A 24,214-nucleotide genomic window follows, 5' to 3' on the forward strand; every position below is an offset into this window, starting at 1 on the left:
TTTTTTGCCATCAGCAAATTAGGATTAAAAAATTATAACAGTTTTATTTTCTTAGTTATTAAAAATTAAAATGATTATAAAAATAACAATTTGTAAAGAGAAATGCTTACGTTTTATCACATTTTGGGGTTTTAATTGAGAAAATAACCCTAAACTTTCTCCCTGTAGTATGGTCTAACTGCACATGACTAATATAGTAATATCACATGTGAGTGCTTTGCAGTAATTGGTGTATGTTCTGTTTAATGCTGTGAGTTCATCATTCCTATCTTGAATATTATGACATTATCAAATTTCTAGGCGAGTTTTTAAGTACAGTTTTTGTACCTATCTTTTGTTAGACCAGTAGCAGGTAGTTTGCAGCTCACATTTTTGGTAGCTCTACGTACAATTCTAGTCAGATCTTTCCATAGTTATTCCAAAATGTTCTTAATATCTGTATTTCTTCTCCAGTCCAAAATTCAGTCCAGGATTACCCTCTGCATTTAGTGTGAAGAGCCCATCTGTGTGGCAGAATGTCCCTCAGTTTTGGCGGGTGCCTTGTTTCCTCGTGGTTAGCTTCATGTTAATCACTTGAGACAAAAATACTACCCTGGTGATGATTTGGCCTCCTCAGCGCGTCACGTCATTACCACCCAGCACTGGTGCTGATGAGTTAGACTGCTTAGGCGATATCTGTAGGGATTCTCCATTACAAAGACTGTCTTTTCCCTTATAATCCTTTTTGGGATCCATTAAATAAATCTTGATGTGAATTAAGAATGTATTTTGCTGCCAGAAATCCACTGGGAACTATTGAGTTGTCCGACAGAGGGTGGTAGAACACTGATGGAGAGCCTCTAATGTTTGGAAGTCCTACAAAAAATACAGAAAATGTAATATATCATTAGGAATATAGGTTTTAAATTTTTGGAACTCTTTCTTGGCTTGCGTTATTTCCCATGTGTCACACAGTATATCTGAGAAAGATTTATTATAACTCTACCACTGACTTGACAGAGTAAGAAAAGCTGGTGAATAACTGTTGTTATGAAAAATCATTAAATTTCCTAACCAAATTAAGTTTTGTGGATTTATTAATACTTATAAATATAGTTGACACAAATTTTCTTTAAAAAAACTTTTTTCCCCCTATTTCATTTTTTAAGCAAATGCATCATGATTTTAAATACTGGATGAGTATGCAGGGAGCCTGCTGTTTCTGTCATTTGTCAGAAGAGGGCAGCCCAGTTTCTATCAAAGAAACAAATATGAAAAAGGAAACGCTTTTTTTTCCCAATAAATATACACACTCACATATTTATATATTTTATATTCTAAGGTAGTATATATGCTTTTTTGTTCAAACATACATATTGCAGAGACATATAACATGCTAAGGGAAAGTTCTCTGGAATTTTTCTTCCTAAACAAAAATTCTGATAACAACTGGCATGTTGGCAGCACTTTTTTAAACTTAAAGTATTTATAGTTAAATTTATGTATTATAAAGAACATTATGTAAGAATTTGGAGGGTCTGAATTTTAACTGATGCAAACTTGGTAAATGGATTTGAGCATATCTTTTAATCTCCTGATGTCATTATTCTGCTCTGTCTGTCTTTGTATCAATTAAGAGCATTACTACATCTTAAAAAAATGTGAGAAAAAGCTATAATTATTGGGAAGAATTTATAAGTATAAGCATAAAGTAGCGTTAGCAAAGATTGGCGTTTTAGTTTTTTTCTTAATATGTTTTAAATGCTAAATTTTGAGTTTTTACCATTTTGTTTCAGTTTTTTTCCACTTGAAAAATGTGTAGCTCATTAACACTGGAGAATGAGGAAAAATAGTACTTTTTTTTACCCTTCCTTATCATATAACCAGCTGAGCTAGTTAGCTCAGAGTTTCCTAAATGATTCACCTTTTGGAAGAGGCCAGTCATGGAAAGTTTCTGCTAAATAAAGACTTTTCAGGAAGTTCTGATTAAGTGAAAATGAAGTTAAGATGGAATTTCTGCTGATAGCACTTGAATTAGCTGTTGCTATTGGTGGGCCTTTTCCTGACAGGGATCCCTCTTGTATATTAGAAATGGTCTATAATTTAACTGTTCTCTTACTTGAAGATATTTTGACAGCTCCTCCCACCCTTCTTTTTTTTTTTTTCTGGCTGCCCCCATGGATCACGGGCTCTTAGTTTCTTGAACAGGGACTGACCTCAGGCCTTGACAGTGAGCACACTGAATCCTAGCCACTGGACCTCCAGGGAATTCCTGCAGATCTCTTCTCATTGCTTGTTAAAACTGGAGTTCTAGACATAGCCTCAGTGTGCAGTAGTCTGCTTGTTATTCCTTTGTGTCCTTTACCAGAATCCCTGAGAGAAATATTCCGGTTGATAAGAACTTTTTTCCCTAGTGAATATGAATAAGATTTTGACAGTAATAAATTTATAGAGATGCTTTTTCCTTATACTTTTTTCCCCACAGCTTATCCTTTTTTCTTTGCTTGCTTTATGGCACTTACCATATATCATATTTCGTTATGATTTGTTTTCATGATTGGTTATCCCAGTGGACTGTGAGCCAGTCAAGGCAGAGACCATGTTACAGCTTTTTCTGTGTCTCACATGTAACACAGTGCCTGCACCTAGGTTGCTTTTTTAGATAATGTCCACTCAGTTGTCTTAGATTGCTGGCAGAAACATATTGTTCATATTGTGGTAAAATAAGAAAACAAAGCATATTTTGCATAAAGGCTTCTTTTACTCTCCCTGTAATTTGGGGGCACATGATTTGTATCTTCTCTCATCACTAGCCTTCTGAACTTTCTTTCTTGATGCTGTGCCTGGATGTGGGACTTTCTACACTGTGGGGTCATGAGAGTTCCCTGGCAGCCTAGTGGTTAGGATTTGAGACTGTCCCTGCTGTGTCCTGCATTCGATCTCTGGACGGGGAACGGAGATCCTGTAAGGTGGCTGGTGCGGTCAAAATATTTATTTTAAATAAAGAAATAAAGTAAATTGTTGGGTCAGATGTTCTGTGGAACAACCATTTTGTGGAAACTCATCCTTCTAGGAAATTTTTCTTTTTGTTGATAACCTCCCATATTTTCTCTTATTCTGAAATTCCTGTCAGTTAAATTGATGTAATAGTAAGGCTATGCTGGGGTAACAAACCCAGGACGTCAGTAGCATAGCACATTTGTTTCTTACTGGTGCGAAGTCCAGGACAGGTGAGGTGGCAGCTCCATCTAATAACACGTGCATGCGAACACATAGGAAACACATAACCTTTGGGGTGGTTGTGGCACGGGAAATCTGAGTAGATACACTTTGATTTAATTTGTCTGCTTTGAGAATGAGTCTTGAAACTTCAGCCCTGCCCTTTGAGTCTAGAACTTCGGTGGTTTCTCATCTTTCTGCCAAGTAATGGATTCTGCTGGATTGGTTGGGGTCAGTAGCCTGTGGAGAAGGGAATCTGGGACCTAGGTGCTCCTGATACAGACATTCAGTTGGTTTTAACCCCACTCCTCTCCTCCACCTTCAAAGGTTCCTGGTATCTCAGTTTCCTGAACCTTTGTAGGTGATATGGCTTGTTTATTGGCCATTCCACATGGCTACAGCTTGAGAGAGCAGACCAAAGACTTCAGTCAACTGCTAACATGTTTGTTTGCTTTCTACCTTCAAAAGTTTAATTGATATCTTTCTCTTATTATTCCTGTTCTTATCCTTGTATAGTTCTGCTTTTGTAAATTTATTACCACTATTTGGCAGGGTTTTGGTAGGAAATAGAAAGTAGAGCATGTGTTCAGACCACCATTTCCAAGTGAAAGAATTCATGAACCATCTTAGGTCTCCCCAGATTCTGCCCAGGGCAAGGAGATTTAAAGCAACTTTCCAGGCCAGTATTCTTGGACTCTGCAGCTCTCAGGTTTGGACAAAAGTTTATTTTGTTTTTTTTTTTTTTTTCTATTGTAGTGTAAGGAATCACCCCAAAATTTAGCCACTTCAGACCATTATTTTATCATAATCTTTCTTAATTATGGGGTGGCTGGACTCAGCTAGATGGCTCTCATGCAGAGCCTGTCTTGCAGTTGGGCTTAGTGGCTGGTCTGGGACCATCTTGATGGTTTATTTACTTCCTTGTCTGGTGTCTGGGCCAGGAAGACTCAAACAGTTGGGATCTGGAACGGGCTCCTTAGATATCTCTCTCTCCCTGCGGTATTCCCGTGTGTTCTCTCCAGCATGGTGGCTTCAAGGCAGACAGACTTTTTATGTGGTAATGTGGGGTTTTAGAGGTGCATTCCGAGAGACAGCCACCTGGAAGCTCCGTATCACTTTTCTCAGCAAGTCTAAGAAGTGCCCTTTCTCCTGAACCTTGTGAGCTGACGCAGCCACAAAGGCCCACTCAGTTCCAAGTGGGGTGACATACCCTCTCTTTTCGCTGGGGTAGTGTCAGTTTCTGGACAGCATGGGAGCTGGGAAATTTATGGCAACCATATTTGGAAAGTAGAGTTAAAAGATTCTCTCTAGCATTGCTACTTAATCTCTAGATGAGAACAAGTAACTTAGCTCCTTAGATATCAGTGTTCTTACTCATGAATTGTAAATGTGTTAGCTGTTGGTACAGGAATGCTACCGACCATTCCCCCCAAAAGTGGTATACAGTAATACCCATTTATTTGTTACACATGTGTTTCTAGATATCGAGTTCAGTTCATCTAGGCTCGTGTCCAAGCTGCTGGTTGGGTTGAGACTTTTGCAGCATGTGTCTTTCCTCTGTCTTAGACCAGCAGCTTCTTGAGGTATATTCTTATGGCTAAAGGGAGGAATTCAAGGGACAAGTAAAAAAGCACAAATACGTTTAAAGCTTCTTTTCCTCTCAAATCAGTTAATGTCTCATTGACCACTGAAGTCGTATATCCAAGCTCATCGTCTGTGGGGCTTGGGGAATATCTTCTTGGTCAACAGGGAAGGAGTATTTATTTGGGGAGTAATGGTCTAATCTATCATATAGATTCTCCCTCTGTTTTTGACTCTTGACGTATTCAATACATGGAGAGACTTTCTTAGGACAGCAGTTGTTGTTCAGTTGCTAAATTGAGTCTGATTCTTTTAGACCTCATGCACTATAGCACTCGATGGTTTTCTGTCCCCTACTATCTCCTGGAGTTTGCTCGTATTCATGTCCATTGAGTCGGTGATGCTGTTTAAATATCTCATCCTCTGTTGCCCAATTTTCCTCCTGCCTTCAATCTTTTCCAGCATCAGGGTCTTTTCCAGTGAGTCAGCTCTTTGCATCAGGTGGCTAAAGTTTTGGAGGTTCAGCATCAGTCCTTCCAGTGAATATTCATGGTTGACTTCCTTTTGGATTGACTGGTTTGATCTCCTTGCAATCCAAGGGACTCTCCAAGAGTCTTCTCCAGTATCACAGTTCAAAAGCAGCAATTCTTTGGCGCTCAGCCTTCTTAATGGACCAACTCTCACATCCTTACATGACTATTGGGAAAACCATATCTCTCACTTATACGGATCTTTGTTGGCAAAATGATGGCTCTGCTTTTTAATATGTTGTCCAGGTTTGTCATAGCTTTCTTTCCAAGAAACAAGCATTTTTTTATTTCATGGCTGCAGTCACCATCTGCAGTGATTTTGGAGCCCAAGAAGATAAAATCTGGCATTGCTTCCACTTTTTCCCTTTCCATTTGCCATGAAGGTATGGGACCAGATTCCATGATCTTGCTTTTCTTAATGTTGAGTTTCAAGCCAGCTTTTTCACTGTATTCTTTCATCCTCATTAAGAGGCTCTTTAGTTCCTCTTCATTTTCCCCCATTAGGGTGGTATCATCTGCATAACTGAGATTGTTGGTATTTCTCCCAGCAGTCTTGATTCTCACTTGTGGTTCATCCAGCCTGGCATTTCACATGGTGAAGTGTGAATTTCACATTTCCCTGGTGGCTCAGACAGTAAGGATCCACCTCCAGTGTGCGAGACCTGAGTTTGATCCTTGGGTTGGGAAGATCCCCTGGAGGAAGGCATGGCAGCCCAGTCCAATATTCTTGCCTGGAGAATCCCCATGGATAGAATAGCCTGGCGGGCAACGTGGGTTGCAAAGAGTCAGACACGACTGAGCAACTGAGCACACACACAAACTCTGCATATAAGTTAAATAAACAGGATGACAGTATGCAGTCTTGATGTACTCCTTTCCCAGTTTTGAACCAATCCGTTGTTCCATGTTCTAACTGTTGCTTCTTGGCCTGCATACAGGTTTCTCAGGAGACAGGTTTTCCACAGTTTGTTTCGATCCATACAGTTGCAGGGTGTGAGATCTTTTAGCTGTGGCACGTGGGATCCAGTTCTCTGCCCAGGGATCAACGTTCAGCCCCCTGCATTGAGAGCATGGAGCCCTAGCCACTGGACCACCAGGAAAGTCCCAAAGATTCTTAGATGTACAACTCTCATTTTGTGCTACCTGTGATGGTGAAATAGTACCAGAGTGAGATAGTTCTTAATATAAAAATTTGGTTCTAGTCCCAAGAAGCCTAGAAGGAAAAAGAAAAGCTAAGGACTTCTGTTCTTTGCAAATCTGGAATATAGGATTTGTCTGTCATTATTGTGAATGACCTGTTTGAACACTCAGAATAACACCATAATCTTGGACCCTCCGACAGACAGATTGCAGTTAAACAAAATTCCTTAGATGTTTGTATTCGCTTGGGAAACCCAAGGCAGACATAAGGCATTTCCCCTCTTTATCTGAAGTTTCTGGTATCAAATTCATATCTTCATTTGATCCTTTAGGACTCAGTGTTATTGAGGGCAGTTTTCTTAGATTTGAAATTGGACAGGGTTCTCAATCGGGTAACTTTCTTTCACTCCTCAATCACTATCTGTGTAGCCAGTTTTAAGGAATTTTGTTTCATCTTTGGGTTGTTTTAGGAACAGAACAGGAGCCTTCTTTAGGGTTATCCCAATTGTTTATACTGTTGCTTTTCTCCTTAAAATAATGCCAGTGTGTTTCTCGCAATTACTCCACATCCCTGTTCCCACTTTGACTTAAGCGTGAGCACTAATATGCACGTGAGGTGCAGTGGGAGAGCCCTTCAGGCTTCACTTTGGTGATCTCACGTGGGCTCTGATTCAGAGTGACGGTCATGTGACAGAAGTAATGGAGGGGGTTTGAGAGACATCACTTCCATCTGCTGCTGTTTCCTTTTTTGAATTAATAAGGGCTAATGTCTGTCTAGAACTGTTAAAGTAAATTTTAACCATAACGCTCAGCAGCCAGAATTTACAGAAAGCCCAGTGATTTTTCCTTGGTTCTTTATGCCTTTTTTATTAGATTTTGTTTCTCTCCTTTTCTTCCGCTTATAAACTTGGTGTCTCTTTCCTTGGTACAGGGTGATTAAGGAAGTGGATGCCACATCTAAAGAAGCCAAATCCTTCTTCAAGCAAAATGAGAAAGAAAAACCCCAGTCTAACATCCCTTCAGCAGTACCATCACTTCCTGCCGGGTCAGGGTGAGTAGTCTAGTCTCAGGCCCAGGTGTACCTGGCACATTGGAGAAGCTGTTTTCACAACAGGGGCGCCCTTACCTGTAACTCTCATGGCTCCTTTCGTGAGAGCAGGAATTCTGCTGCTCTTCTGTCTTTGCTGAAATACCTGCCAAAATGGAGGATGCAGAGAAAAATACTTGCAGAATGGAGGATGCAGGCTTCTTCTTTGACTCTGAGCAAAGTCCTGGTTTACAGTGTTGGCCACAGAGGTGAACATAGAGTAGACTTCACATTTAAAAAATGGTTTTTGAATGTGAATATCAGCAGTTCATCATAACGTAATAAAGATTTGAGTTGAATACTTCCTTCCTAAGAATCTCCTCAGAACAAAAAAAGGTCAAGGCTGACTTACAAATAATTGTATTAGCACATTGTCAAGAACTTAACAGTTTTTCTCCCTTCATACTTTCCATAGTACATGAGTTATTTTGAGCTGAAGACTAGAATTCTTTCCGTGGAAGAAGGAAAAATTTCTTTCTTCTTAATCTACATGTAAGAAGTAAAGGTGACAGTTAAGTAGGAGGAGTCAGGGCATTCGCCTCGAGAGTGGTGAACATGGGCCACTCGCTCCCATCACAGCGCTGATCACCTCTGACTCCTGAGCGGAGCTCTCTCTTCTTGAGGTGTTTAGGGTGGAACAAGTCACCTATAGTTGATTTGCTGACCTTTCAGTTTTTGCTTCATCCTTTCCCCCTAAAACGGTGAAGTTTTATTTTGTGTGTTTTTTTTTTTTTTTTTTTTACAAGGGCTGAGATAAAAATAGGAGGCTCTAAGCTGAAACTACATGCTTTTGGCTTTCTAGTTATTATATTGTCTGAGAGGGGTTCTCTGCAGACCAGTGGCTTTCAGACTTTTTTGACTGCCACTCACAATAAGAAAGACATCTTACGTTATGACTTAGGTGAAGTGAAAGTCGCTTAGTCGTGTCCGACTCTTTGCAACCCCATGGACTGTAGCCTGCCAGGCTCCTCTGTCCATGGAATTTTCCAGGCCAGAATACTGGAGTGGAGTTCTCTTCTACATTCCCTTCTCCAGGGAATCTTCCCAACCCAGGTATCGAACCCAGGTCTCCCTCGCTGCAGGCAGGTGCTTTACCATCTGAGCCGCCAGGGAGGCCCCACATTAGGACTTAGTCTGTCCATAAATACAGATATGTATGGTGACTTCTGTTTTATGTCTATTATGTGAGTATTAGGGCTTCCCTGGTGGTTCATAGGTTAAAGCGTCTGCCTGCAATGCGGGAGACCTATGTATAGTATATGTCTTTTGAAAGAATGTTATAACCCATTGAATCAATTTCACAATCTCTTACAACCTGTATTTAACTAATACTGCTCTAGACTACATATAGAATTAGCCTTCTGCAGGCTTATCTCTGGGTCAACAGGCTTGTATCTGGTATTATTAAACAATGCCTCTTGCATTTAGTGAAAGTGTTACTGTGAATGTTACTGTGGATTAAATGCGGATGGAAATAAAGTCAGAGTTTCTTCTGCCTTAGATTTCTAGCATAGTTAGTTTCAAGTAGCATAATTTTTATTTCTAGCTTCCTTGGGTGTTTCTTGAGATTCTACTTGGAAACAACATGTTTCAGAAAATACTATTACCATAGTTCTAAAGATAACCGGAGGAGGCAGAAGTGGCATCTTGGCAAGGACACCTTGTTTAAGTCACTGAGTCAGTCATGAAAATCTCACTGTATTCTGTATTCATGGCTTGCTTTCTTAGAAAGAGCTACTAACCTTTCAAAGATAAGAAATCTGCTATGTTTTAGTGGGAACCAGAAGGAAACAGATGGCATCCTCAAATTGGGACACCTCTAGGAGATTTTAAGAACTCACAGTGTACTGAAAGACTACACAGATAGTGAGAGTGTGGTATCCTTGGGATTAGTAATAATGAGGCTCCATCACCACCCCTCGACCTGAGGGGCACTGCAGGGAGCAGCCTGTGGCAGTGAGGATAAGAAGGACCTCCAATCAGGAGCTGAGAGCTTTGCTTGAGCGATGGATCATCCAGGGGAATAAATAACGAAATATCCCATTCCTCCCTCCATCCTTTCTCTGCTGGGGACTCCATTGGCCAATGAGGCTCATGAAAGAAAAAATTATCCTCTACTTGTTAAAATGCAAGGAAGATTCATTTAGGATTATTACAGTAGGTATTAACAATTGTCACAGTAGGGGAGAAAGATCAGGCTTAACTTTTTATTTTTTTAATTTTTTTTGGAGTTCAGTTGCTTTACAATGTTGTGTTAATTTCTGCTGTATAGCAAAGTTATACGTATACATGTATCCCCTCTCTTTTGGGTTTACTGCCTATTTAGATCTTCACAGAGCATTGAGTAGAGTGCCTGGTGCTGATAGAGCAGGTTCTCATTATTACCTATTTTATACGTAGTGTCTTGGTGTATATATGTCAGTCCCATTCTCCCAGTTCATCCTCTCCCCCCGCTTTACCCCCTTGGTATCCCCTGCGTTTGTTCTCTGCATCTGTGTCTCTATCTGTGCTTTGTAAATAAAATCATCTATACCATTTTTTCAGATTTCACACATATGTGTTAATATACGGTATTTGTTTTTCCGACTTAACTCCGTTGTGTATGGCGGTCTCTAGGTCCGTAGCCATCTCTACAAGGACTCGGCTTCATTTTTCTTTTTCTGCCTGAGTGATGTCCCATTGTGTAGATGTGCCCCGTTTGCTTTATCCATTCCTCTGTTGACGGACGTGCAGGTCGTTTCCACGTCCTGGCTATTGTAAATAATGCCGCGGTGAACACTTGGGGTGCATGTGTCTTTCTGAATGATGGTTTTCTCTGGGTGTATGTTCAGTGGTGGGATTGCTGGGTCACATGGTAGGTCTGTTTTTAGTCTTTTCAGAAAGCTCTGCTGTTCTCCACAGTGGCTGTATCAGTTTACATTCCTACCAACAGTGCAAGGCGGTTCCCTTTTCTCCACGCTTTCTCCAGCATTTGTTGTCGATTTTGTGATGATGACCATTCTGACTCGTGTGTACCTCGTTATAGTTTTCAGGCTTGATTTTACATGCATCAAAGAGCTGGGGTTTGTGGCCAGGGAGCAGGTGAGGGCTGGGAGGAGGGTCTGTGGATGGGCCGGTGCTGAGGGCGACAGCAGCAGTGAGAGGGTTCTGGCTCACTGACCCAACAGGGTTCTCGTTGAAGGCGGGCCAAGGACTGATACGTCAAAGGTGGCAACTGAGGAAACTGTTCAGATACTGATCGTGATCAGCTATCACGGGTGGGCGATTCTGTTTAACCTGATTTAGCAGGATTCTTGCTAAAATTGAGCTCGGCAAGCCCAACAAGGAGGGGGGCCAAGTTTGAGACCTCATGGAGAAGAGGTTTCAAAGGAGCCTGACTGAGATTGGATCAAGTAGAGAGTCTGTTGTCGATACACCCGTACGGGACAGCATCTGGGGCAAGGAGCAGTGTGGAGACGGACGCAGGGGCCTCCCGATGGGTCAGTATCCTTTAGCAGGTTAATGAACTCACTCCTTCGTGATGGGGTAAAGTGGAACCTGAGCTTCTTTGAAAGCTATAATGAAACATAACAAGATTACAAGGATATGTCTGACTGAGTAAAAAAGTCCTCACAGTTTGTACATGAAAACAGGGACACAGTTCATTAATGATACATTGACTTTGAATTTCTCAATAAATCCAGAAGATAACCTTCAAAGTTGACATGATCATTTTTCTGAGGTTTATCTCAAAAAATGTCCACAGTGGTTGTTGTGCTTGGGAAAAGACAGGGTCAAAAGGAATTCAGTTGATCTGAGGTGTCTAACAACATTTTATCAGTGCAGACCTCAGTATGTGCTGCAGGCTGCACACCCATGGTGTGGAAAGTCTTCAGAAGAGTCTACAGGAGATACCAAATTTATTAAATGAAATTTATTTAACGTAGTAAAATTTTTTTTCAATGTTGGAATTGTTTCAGTTAATAGAGATTGCCCAGGAGAAACACATTGTTTGTTTATTTTTCTCCTCTCTAAACAGATTTAAGCAATACAGGAAAACCAGAGCAGGAGAGTAAAACATCCTGTCCCACATCCTTTGCTAGAATCACAGGAGCAAACATTTGTAACTGAAAATGCATTTCCTCCACATGTTTAAAATAGTACACTGCTTTGGCTTAAAAAATCTAAAGTTTATACTTTGGGGATAGAGTAAACCAAACATCCAGTTTTCACTGGAGGCAGGAATCAGAGATGACAGCTAACTCTACAGTTGGTAGAAGCAGCACCACGCTCATCCTGCTGTGTCTGAATTCTCCTAGTCCTCTTACTCTAAGTGCTCTATCCACTTCTCACCCTCCACTTCCCTCCAGCCCTGGTGACCAGTTGAATCCAGCTTCTGTCAGTGTTTGTGGGTGTTTGGCCGGTACATTCACTGCTTGTCTTCAACCCAGCATTTACTACTTACTTTATTCCAATAGTGGGCAACCGTTACTCCCATTCAAGTTTTTAATCCCAGCCAGAGCCATTAACTTGTTTGATTAAGGGCTTACTGTTTTAGATTCCTCTTTATAGACTGAAAATGATCTAAACCAGTAAAACATAAGGGTTCAAGACATCATTTTCCTGTATAATTTTGTGTTGTCTTCTCGATCTGTTGAGGGAAAAAAAAGGCTTCATTGTTGAGTCTAAGACATCATCCTGAGTGGTATCAGGTTAGCACTCTTTGCCCCAAAAATAGAAGAGAGAGGATTCCTCACAGTGCCACACTGCTGGTTGAAGACCTGTTGGTACTGAGTGTATTTGAGCCATCCATCCCCAGGACCTTCACTTCATACAGCAGGGTCTGTCTGAGCCGTTGATCTCTCCCAAACTCTTTGGACATGAGTTAATCAAACCTTGTTGACTTTTAAGTTTCAATATATAGTCTTTTGATAGAGATCATTGAGCATTTTACTTCAAGCAATAAAAATGAAACATAGCCACAGCACTGGGTTGGAAAAGTTTCTAATTTTTGATCTGAATCTCATTATTGATCAGTCAGACTTCTGACATATGTTGATTTATTTCTTAGGCCATTTTACCTTTAAAGTGTTACAGTCACATTGAGAGGAACATCTCAAAGCTACTGCTGCTGCTGCTGCTAAGTCACTTCAGTCGTGTCCGACTCTGTGTGACCCCATAGACGGCAGCCCACCAGGCTCCCCTATCCCTGGGATTCTCCAGGCAAGAACACTGGAGTGGGTTGCCATTTCCTTCTCCAGTGCATGAAAGTGAAAAGTGAAAGTGAAGTCGCTCAGTCGTGTCCGACTATTCGTGATCCCATGGACTGCAGCCCACCAGGCTCCTCCATCCATGGGATTTTCCAGGCAAGAGTACTGGAGTGGATTGCCATTGCCTTCTCCATTGAGAGGACCATCTCAAAGCTAGATAAAATTATATTTCAAGTTTTTTGCCTGACAGTGAAGAAAGGACCTCCGAATTATTCACAAAAAATATATTTACATCAATAGCAGAAAAAAAGACAGGCTACCTCAAAAATCTGACTCCACCTCCAGGTTTGATGCTCTTGTGAAATGCCTCATCAGGTGGCACGCGCTTGTGGGCTTGTGAGTAGTTATACATGATGAGGTTACTGAATGCCAGAGAAGGACCCTTCCCAGAAGAAGAGAATCAGCTTGTTTCAAAAGAATAAATATCATAAGTAAGTGCTTACTAGTAATTATTATAATTAATTATAATCATAATTATATAATTATACAATTAATTGGAGAAGGCAATGGCAATCCACTCCAGTACTCTTGCCTGGAAAATCCCATGGACGGAGGAGCCTGGTAGGCTGCAGTCCATGGGGTCGCTAAGAGTCATACTTGGCTGAGCGGCTTCACTTTCACTTTTCACTTTCATGCATTGGAGAAGGAAATGGCAACCCACTCCAGTGTTCTTGCATGGAGAATCCCAGGGATGAGGGAGCCTGGTGGGCTGCCGTCTACGGGATCACACAGAGTTGCACACGACTGAAGCGACTTAGCAGCATACAATTAATTATATACTTATAATTTTTATATATTTATAAATATTTTATTAACATTTCTAATTTGTATATAATTAATTATTATAATTAAGATCATTTGAAAAAAGTGGGCATTCTAGACATGACCTGTGATATCTTTCATATTCGTTTTTAAGAGAACAAATAGTATTCGTTTAATAGTTTAAAATTGGATGTACCTTATCTCTTTTTAAAAATAGCTATATTAAACTGTATTTACCAATTAAGTTATGCCATTTTTAGTTTTTAGTGTATTCAGCATGGTGCAGCACTTCCCCCCAAAATGCTGTCTGTCTCCATTTTTATACACCTCTCTTTTCCCCACCGCCAGGAAACCACTAATCTATCTCTTTGTCTAGATTTGCCTGTTTGGACATTTCATATAAATGGAATCATACAGCATTTCTTGTTTTGTGTCTGGCTTCTTTGACTAGCATGATGTGTTTTGGTTTTTTTGGCTGCATTCTGTAGCCTGTGGGATCTTAGTTCCCTAACCAGGGATGGAACCCGTGCCCCCTGCTTCGGGAGCTCGGAGTCTTAACCACCGGACCACGAGGGTTCAGGCCCGTTCTTGTGTCTGTACGTCATTCCTTTTTATGGCTGAATAGTATTCCATCATATGACTGTACCTCTTTTTGTTTTGTTTATTCACTCACTAGTTGATGGACATAGGATTGTTTGCTCTTTTTGACTATTACAAATAATCCTTCTCTAAACATTCATGTGCAGGAGACCTGGGTTTGGTCCCTGGTCTGGGAAGATCCCCTGGAGGAGGGCATGGCAACTCACTCCAGTATTCTTGCCTAGAGAATCTGCATGGACAGAGGAGCCTGGTGGGCTACAGTCCCTGGGGTCACACAGAGTCAGACACGACTGAGTGACTGAGCACACACACACATTCATGTACGAGTTTTTGTAGGGATATGTGTATGAACCTGGGCATGAGATTTCTGGGTCAGGTGGTAAGTTGGACACAGTTTTGGATAGGACAAGGAGCCGTAAGAGGAGAATTCACGTGTTACCAAGAGGTTCCTTTGACCGTGGTTTCTTTTAAAGCATGTGTAGTTCTATATATAAGCTCTGCTATAGGAAAAAGAGACTGGTGGAAAGCTGTAATGTCCAGTAACATTATAAAAGAAATGGCTAGATAAAAGATAAGGCAGTTTCCTTTTGTCATAGTTCATGTTGGATGTAAGGAGAGAGCTTAAGACTTTTGGTTTGTTCCCACAGCCAGCTCTAAGCTTTCTACTTAGTGAGGTTTCCTGTTTGATGATAATTTGGGATTTTACTTCAGCTGACTCAGGGCTGGCCCTGCCCTTATTTTATTACTGTTTGTAAGTAGATGTTCTTGACTTTGCCATTAATGTTTGAATGTGACTTTGTCATTCTTAGTGAATGTGGTTCCGCCATCAGGAGGTGTTCAGGAACGTGTGGTGAGAGAGAGTTTGGTGCCACATGAGACCGTTGGTACTCAGTGGCGGGGTTCAGGGGTACTGAATAGCCTGCAGTGCTTAGGACAGTTTATGCAGATAATTTTCTTTCCCCAAATGCCAGTAGTGTCCCCTTTGTGACATGCTGTTTTAGGGAGCTGGGGTCCTTCACTTTCCAGTTTGAGACTCCTTCATGGTAGACATTCACAAACTGACAGCTGATGAATCAGATCTGTCCTTGGATGCTTTATTTGACCAGCATTTAAAAATCAGGAGAGTTGGCACAACACTTTGGATTATTGGCTTTTCTCCAGAAGCAAGTTGTGCCCCTGCCCCCGCTCTTTCCTGACAGCGGGAAGGCACTGGAGCAGAGCCGATGGGCTGTGCCCATTCCCGTTCACGCTCCTCGGTGTTGCTGCCTGCCTGGTTCCTGCAGTCAGGTGATTCTCACATGCTTGAACCCCATGTTCCCCCTTAATGGTCAAGTTAATTACCTTTTGGAACCAACTTGTTCTCTAGATTAAGTATCAGACTTACTTCCTTCTCAAATTGTAGGTTAAACGTTTATCTGCTTTAAAAGAATAAGTAGTTTCTGTTTATTGATAGTTTACCAGATTTAAGACACAGTCCTAAATGTACAGGTATTATTTCATTTACTCCCCATGGACGCTTCAAGAGATAGGTGCTAACTTCGTGCCCATTTCCCAGATCAGGAAACTGAAACTCAGGGAGCTGCTCTTAATTTGTTAAAAGTACATAGTTGATGGATGGTGAAGCCTGGATTCCAGTCTAGTTCTACTTGACACCAAAACCTGAACTCCATCCACTGTGCCTTAAACCACTCCTCCTTATTTTCCTAATTGACCTTTTTTGTTAAAAGTATCTCTTCAGCTTTATAACTGATGAAGGACCCTTTAAAGCTATTTTGTGTTTTGTTATTTTTGAAGGAAGTGAGATGACTATTTAATCCCATTTCCTTTGTAAGCCTTTTCCTCATTAACCATGACTAGTTGGGTTTCCTGTATTATATTTTAATCTCAGCCTTATCTCATGAAATTGAAGGAGCTAGCACATTTTTAAAATGAGCTCCAGCTTTGTTTAGAAAGCAAAGACACCACTTTGCCGACAAAGGTCTGGATGGTCATGGCTGTGGTTTTTCCAGTAGTCATGTATGGATGGGATGTGACAGTTGGACCATAAAGAAGGCTGAGCACTGAAGAATTGATGCTTTCAAATTGTGGTACTGGAGAAGCCTCTTAAGAGTACCTTGGACAGCAAGGAGATCAAACCAGTCAATCCTAAAGGATATCAACCCTGAATATTCATTGGAAGGACTGATGCTGAAGCTCCAATACTTCAGGACTACCTGATGTGAAGAGCCTACTCATTGGAAAAGAGGCTGACTGATGCTGGAAAAGATTGAGGGCAAGAGGAGAAGGGGTGACAGAGGATGAGATGGTTGGATGACATCACCGGCTCAATGGACATGAGTTTGAGCAAACTCCAGGAGGTCGTGAAGGACAGGGGAGTCTGGCGTGCCGCAGTCCATGGGGCCGCAATAGTCGGATAAGGCTTGGTGACTGAACAGCAGCAGCAGTGGACTCCTGTTGAGGTCTGCATCTTACGCTGCAGAAAGCTTCCAGGGGATCCAAGTAGGAGATATCCTTGTCTGGCTTGTTTTAAGGTCATTTCTTCTTGCAACCATTTGTTCCAGAATAAGTCTATCTAGAAACAGCTTTTAAGAGGAAATGATTGATTCTATAAGCCTCACTGGTACTGCTGTTACTTTACTTATCAGCTCCAGAATGCTGCTTTTTGTTGGGGCAAGAAAACCCTGTACCAACTTTCACCTACATGTTCTTCAATGGATGCTTATATTCTGCTTCATTTGGTTTTAGCTTATTCTTAAATTTTATTTTAGGTATACTCTACAGTTGTTGCAGGTATAGGGTAAGTGGATTTGAAATTGAAATTAAACAATTCTTTTAAGATTTCCCCATGACTACTTGGAATATTTTGAATTTATTACAGGTGATCCCATCTCATGCACATTCTTGATTTGAAGAGATTGTTCCAGGTCAAGCTAGTAACTGAAAGAATTATGAATGGAGAGATTAATGATATTCCTTTCACCCCACCCTTCACTTTTTGGGGAGACTTTTTGACATTTGGATCAAGTAATTCATGCATCTAAATGAGAACCCAAACATAGAAAAGCTGCAAAGTAAGGACATTTTTCCTTTGTAGTCACTAGGATGGGATTGAATGCTTACAACAAATACTATGCCTCTAGGAAATGTCCCTTTTGGTTTTACAGGTTGCCCAGAGTTGAACAAATTCTAGTGATCTTAGAAAGTCCTATCAAGGAGTTGCTTTATTCCACAGAGCAACCTCCTTTTTAAAAACTTTGCCTTTACCCTTGAGTTAAAGCAGCAACAAGTCTAAGAGCCAGATACCTATATGTGTTATAAAATTTAAATTTTTTATTTTTCTGTATTCCTATACCCTTGATTGTACCAAATTTCTCTTGGTGTGAAATAGGGAAGGAAGATGCTTTGAGTGCTTCTTGGAGTGTAGGGAAGCATAGAAAGGGTAGGTAGCTGAAGTTATGACTCTTGTGAAGTTCAGTTGGTGCAATAATAGGAAACTGATTTGGAAAAGATTCATAGAGGCCTTCATTTAAGGAGAGAGTTGTGATGCTATAGGGATGAAGTGAAAGTATTTTGGTTATAACATGAATTTATTGATTTTAGTTGCTTCTTGTGCTTTAGCTTCTTTCAGTGTACACTAGAGGGCAGAGTTCCCCTGAAAAGATAGTTTGTCTTTTTAAGATAGTTTGTCTTTGGCAAGATCCCAGGAGAAGGAAACATTCCTAAGATCGGGTATATAAGTGTGTAATGTACATTTTTCTCTAATGATATAAGATTACTCTCTTGGTATGAAATATTTTTATGTTTTATATATAGTTTCTACATTTTTCTTTTATTAGAGAATTTGTTTTGTTTTAAATTTTACCATTGTGCTTAGAAAATGGAAAATGATTTTTCCTCCCTTGAGTTCTTTCATTCCCAGTCCCAGAGGCTAATCATTTTAGCCAGTTATCAGTTATATTCCAATCCTTCCCTATATTATCTAATATATTATAATATATGTATACATTAAAACAAAAATGGACTTACTCTTTCTTCATTAATCTGCAACTTGTATTTTTAAACAGTCGCATTTTGGGTATCTTTCCAGGTCCAGTATAAATGTCTATACTTTTTTATGCCTGCATGATACTCTGTTGTGTGAATATTCTATAATTTGAATAACCAACCATTCCCTTCTTGGTGAACTTTTAGTTTTCCAAATTTTGCACTTATGAATAGTTCTGTAGTAATCCTTGTACATACTTTTTTTTTTTTTAATGTTCTCATGCTGTTATTTCTGGAAGACAGATTTCTTATAAGTGGAATTGCTGAGTCAAATGTATGCACCTTAAATCCTAATAGGTGCTGCCAAATAGGCAACAACAGTTTGAAATCTCCAGTGTTATGTGAGTTGGAGGGCGTGTTTCTGCACATCATTACTTTACTAGTATCCAAAGATTTCTCCACAATCATGTTAACTGATTTCTCTTAACCTTCTGGTTTGTGTTGTGGCTTAAAATTCCCCCTCCTTTGACAACTTTTATCAGAAACAGACTTCTTTTTTTTTTTTCCCCAAGAATTAAACTAGTGCTACGTTTTGGTGCATTTGTCAAATGTTAGAGAAGGAATAAGTTAAGATTTTGGTATCACCTCTAGATTGTCTCCATGTTATATCAAATCATCAAAGTTAATTAATTCTCAGTCATTTAAGAGTTCAGATAAAAATCTGAGTTTTATGAATGCTGAGAGCAATTGTGAGCCAGTTTAGGGACTGCAGTATATTATAGATTCTTTAAAATGCTATGTGTTAGCATTCTCTCTTTATGTCCTTAGTGGTGGAAGTCACTACTCCCAAATGTTTTCATGTCAGTGAAGAATGTCATTTGTCCTAAGCTTAGCAGCCAGTGATTCTTACATTCTGATCATGTTCTGATACAGGCATCTTGCTACTGTTTGGTGGGAGGTTATGATTATATAGCAGAGAAGGCAATGGCACCCCACTCCAGTACTCTTGCCTGGAAAATCCCATGGACGGAGGAGCCTGGAGGGCTGCAGTCCATGGGGTCGCTGAGGGTCGGACATGACTGAGTGACTTCACTTTCACTTTTCACTTTCATGCATTGGAGAAGGAAATGGCAACCCACTCCAGTGTTCTTGCCTGGAGAATCCCAGGGATGGGGGAGCCTGGTGGGCTGCCGTCTATGGGATCGCTCAGAGTCGGACACGACTGAAGTGACTTAGCAGTATGATTATATAGAAAGATGCATATTTAATAAATATTTTTATTTGGATTGGGGAGTTTTTCTTACGGGAGAGGCTGAGTAGCTTTGTTCTCGTTATTTTGGTCAGGGATTGAAAATCAGGCTGATGTGAGGTCCAGCACTGAACTATCGTCAGTTACTAGCCCTGGATTCTTGCCAAAACTCTGTTATCCAAGGGAACCTATGATAAATTTCATTCAAAATAATTTAAAATTTCTAACCTAAGCTAATATTTCTGTATCATTAAGAAAATGGGAGATTCTGAATAAGTGTTAATCTTTAGATATGGTAATAGTAATTCTAGATGCTTATGACCATAAAAAAATGTCAGCCTTTTGAAAGTTAGACTTCCCTTGAACTTGAAATGCTTGCAATTTCAGTAGCTGCTTATTTGAGAATGAGCAAGAGCAATCCACACTTTGCATTGGCTTTTGCTTTAAACTGGGATCATTTAGCCCCAGCTGCTTGCGAGATGGTAAACTGTAGGAGGTAGGAACCAAAAGAGAAGAGTTTCTCTGTAGTCAGAGAGTGACATGTCTTATTTGAAGTGAGAATTGGAAAGATCTAGAGGATCCTGTGTGTAAGACACTCTTGACCTTGAACTTTTGTCTCATGTAACTAGTTTCAGAGAAAAGACTTGAGGGAGTCTCCTTTAGAGCGTTAACCACAAGCCTCATGTCTGCTTCCCAGCTGCGTTTCTGTATATGCTGTGGGTTAAGGAAATCCTAGTTTTTGAAAGCATTTCAGAAAGTCATTCCAATTAAGTTTACGTTGGACCTGTCTGGACCTCAGTTTCTCAGTCTTGTTGTGATGAAGCCAACTTTCTTATTGGGCTAACTTGGACAATCAGCTATGTGTTTTACAGTATCACAGAAGAATGAGCCAGGTAGAATTTCAGCACAAAGGCTTAGCTTTTGAAGTATCTGTCTTTATGAAACTGGAGTTATAGGTGTATTTTTTAAAGCTCCTTTGAAATAGGACTTTGGTCAGCACCAAAATGAAAGCAAAGGATCAGTGCTTCTCAGATGTAGTAGGGAAAGTTTGGATAAAGGCTTCTGTTTTCCGTACATTTATCAGTCCCTGGGGGAATTGATTGGCAATGGAAAATGGAACACATCTCCTTTCTCCCAGTGTGGTGTGTCATCTGCTTACGATACACTATCTCAGGATGCCCCTTCCTGCTAAGACTGACTTGCCTCTGAGCTCCCCACTGCCGCCTCTCCTGTGTGTGTGGTGCGTCCACAGGGTTCAGAGGCCTCTTCTGACCATCTCTTCAGTGCTGGTGGTTCTCTGTCCATCCGGTACTGCTTTTCTCCTGAGCTCCAGACCCATGTTTCTCACTGCTTGCTACAAGTTTATTCTGGATCCTCTTGACACCACAGTGGTCCAACATTTAATTCATTTTCTCTAAATGCTTCCATTTTACAGTACTGGAGAAATGGAGCCGGGAAGCTAAGTAGCTTCTCAGAGAGAGCTTCTAAACTAAAGCTTCTCTCTAGTCCATTTTTCCTGCCTGCTGGGCCACACTGCTTATCTATCTCTGGAGAAAGACTATACCACCACTATTTCCTAAATCAGTCATCCCAGCCTCAGTGCCGTCTTCAATTCTTTCCTTTCTTTTTCCTATCCTCCTCCTACCCCCAACTGCCCAATCCATTAAGTCCTTTTAATTCTACCTTCAGAATGTTCTGAATATTCATTTATATTCTTTCTCTCTCTCTCTTCATGCCTACTGTCTAGATTTCATCTTCACTGACATTGCCTCTTTTCTGGGTCTTTCTTTCTTCATCATCTGTCTTGTAATTGAAATATTTTCTAAAGTCTTTGAATAGCTTGGACTATTATAATTGGTTCCTAAATTTACTTAAAAGACTGCTGTCTCTCTTCCTGTATCTACCCTGGATGCCATTGCTGGAATAAGAGATTTGGGGCAATGATTCAGTTTAGATCCTATCACTTGCTCAAAAATTTGATTCTTTTTGCCTACTATTCAGTTCAGATTCTTTAGCCTAATATTAGTGAACAATGGATTTTAGTTCCAGCAAACCACACTTTTTTCTGGTACTCTGACAGCCAGAGAAGGGTCCTTCCCTTTACCCCGTCAGCTTATTCAGACTCCTTGTCCCCACCCCAGGTGCCTTCATCTCTTCCCATCTGTGGGAATCCTGCCCATTTTTCAAGCCCAGCTCTGCCCTCTCACACGCTGTCCTGATACAGACCCTCTCTCTCTGTACTCCTGTCCCACTAATGGCCCTTTAAATATTTGACCATGAAGTATAGTTATTTTGTTCTTCCTTATTTATGTCTTGAAGAGAATAAAACTCTTAAGATCTTTTCTTTGATGTTGGATTTCTGCAGTTTCAATACTGTGTGGATGGTAGAGATTTAATTTTGTCTCTTAAATCTGAAAATTCATGCCTTTTGAAAGTTCTGAAAATTTCTCAGGCATTATCTCTTTGAATATTGTCTGTTTGCATTTTATCATCACTGTTTAGAATGCCTATATGTCAGGTCTTTTCATTTTGTCCTCCACATCGCTTCACTTCTCTAGTATTTTTCACCTCACTGTATCTCTGAGTTGCCTTCTGGTTGTTTCCGGTGTCCCAGTTCTTTACTTTTTCTTCAGCTATGTCTAAGCTATTTTAACTTGTTCAGTGAGTTTCATTTCAATAAGTACGTTTTCTTTTTATTTTTAGAATTTTTATTTGATTTGTTTGCAAATCTGCTTGTTTTTTTTCTCATAGGATCATATGGTTTTGAGGTTTTCTTTTATATTCATCCTCATTTTATGTGTGCTTCCTTTATAGCTTCTGTCTGATCTTTTATCAGAAGTTCCTAGAGTTCTAAAGCTGTCTTTATTTCATTTGTTGTCTCTCTTAGTGGATTGTGTCCCTTTGTGTTTAGTATTCTTTATCATCTTTACTAAGCTTTTGTCTGTGGCATGATCTCATATGGCCTAGTGAAATTATATTTCTCTAAAGTGAGATGAATTCTCCACTCAGTGCCCTGGCTTTTTATGTGTCCTTTTTTCTTTCTTGGCTTTGAAGTTTCTGGAACACTCAGCTATCATAACGGGAGTAATTATGCATCCCAGCTCCGTGTGATAACAGACCCAGGGCCCCAGTTCCCAGGAGATGCTTTCCCCTCCCTTTCCCTGTTGTCCAAGCAGAGAGAAGCCTTCTTGTTTGCTCTGTAGGCTGTTAGGTGAGCTTTTCCTAGCCTGTCCTTTCCCTGAGGATACATGGTTTCTGTTTTATTTGAGACTTTAGTTCTAGCTTTCCACCTTTTACAAGTCCGAGACTAGTCCTGTTAGCATGTGGATAGCAAAGCCCAGGGCGGCAGTTGTTGAGACTCCTTCCCCACCGCATTCAGCCCCTGTAGCCGCTAGATCAGCTCACATTCTGCCACTGTGGCTTCGGTTCCTTCCTTGGTCCTGGCACCCTGGGCATTTCCCTTTTCTCTCGCGCGGGTTTAACTATGCATTTAAAATAAGGTTTGGTCTTTTGTTAAATTTAAATCTAGTGTTTCTAGGTCTTTATTGGAAAATGTTTAGGTTATATTAAACATTCATCTTGCCTGAACTGGAAGTTCATTGTGAGAAGTCACTCAGTCGTGTCCAACTCTTTGCAACCCCATGGACTGTCGTCTGTCAGGGTCCTCTGTCCATGGGATTGTCCAGGAAAGAGTACTGGAGTGGGTTGCCATTTCCTTCTCCAGGGGATCTTCCCGACCCGGGAATCGAACCCGGGTTTCACTTTACCATCTGAGCCACCAGGGAAGCCCCTCTTTAAGGGCAGATACACCCTGTATTGCTTTTTTAAAAATTGTTTCCCTGCAGCTAGTACGAAGTTGGTCATTACAATTGGCGAATTTGAAGTTACTCAAAGGAAATACTTCTGACCACTCTGAGCATAGGAAGAAATACCCAGTAACCCTTAAAAACACATTTGATGACTTTCTTTCATATCAGATATAAACTGATTCTTCTCCTATGCAAACCCTATTGATTTTCACCATTAAAATACTCTATATCTTAAATATCTGTTGTTTTTCTTCTCTCTTTTGAGCTATTTACATTGCTCCCTTTGTTGGTTTTCCTTGTTCTCTTCAGAAACAATATATCTGGGAATATTTTTTGTTACATTTTCTAAAGCATCCATGAATTTTCCTCATACTCATATTAGTCTTATTTCTTACCTTCCCCGGTCCCGCCCCCAGCTCCATCTTAATGTCTGTTTTGAAAATCTTTACCACTAGGTATTGTGGATCTTCCTTTTGTCTGTCTGGTGCCTCACCCCCTCAGAAATCTGCAAGACATTTCATAAATGCCACACTTCATGGGAGGCAAGGAGCTGAATATTCAAAACCATTGATTTCCCAGTGTTCTTTGTAGCTAGTTTTCAGTCAGGAACCTAGGCTTCTTGCGTCAGATACCTGCCCAGGATTTTCCATACAGGCCTAGTGAGGCAGAGGCAGAGAACTCGGAAGATCTTCCCAGGCCCATGCAGGGGCGGCAGCTGCGGTGTGTGTGGGACCCCAGACAGCAGCGCCAGTCTACATCTGTGGTGTGATTTGGGGGCATTGTTTCCAGCTTCTGAACTTGCTTCTTAAATCCTGGATTTTGATGAGTAATCCAATACCTTTTTTTCTATTTTGAGAGATTGTAGACTCACATGCAGTTTGTAAAATAACAGCTTTCTTGAATCCTTGACCCAGGATCCCTCTATTGTAACATCTTCAGTTCAGTTCAGTTCAGCTCAGTCGCTCAGTCGTGTCTGACTCTTTGTGACCCCATGAATCACAGCACGCCAGGCCTCCCGGAGTTCA

General features: G+C 40.6%; 1 protein-coding gene across 1 annotated transcript in view; it reads left to right on the plus strand.

Annotated features, from left to right (window-relative positions):
* Positions 1-24,214, plus strand: part of LOC120872846 (craniofacial development protein 1) — a 105,223-nt gene that overhangs the window by 11,611 nt on the left and 69,398 nt on the right. Inside the window, exon 5 of the mRNA XM_040253511.1 lies at positions 7,381-7,500. Coding sequence (XP_040109445.1) covers positions 7,381-7,500 — 120 coding nt within the window. The remainder of the gene's footprint in view (positions 1-7,380; positions 7,501-24,214) is intronic.

The sequence above is a fragment of the Oryx dammah genome, unplaced genomic scaffold, assembly GCF_014754425.2.
Source record: "Oryx dammah isolate SB20612 unplaced genomic scaffold, SCBI_Odam_1.1 HiC_scaffold_13, whole genome shotgun sequence".
Lineage (NCBI taxonomy): Eukaryota > Metazoa > Chordata > Mammalia > Artiodactyla > Bovidae > Oryx > Oryx dammah.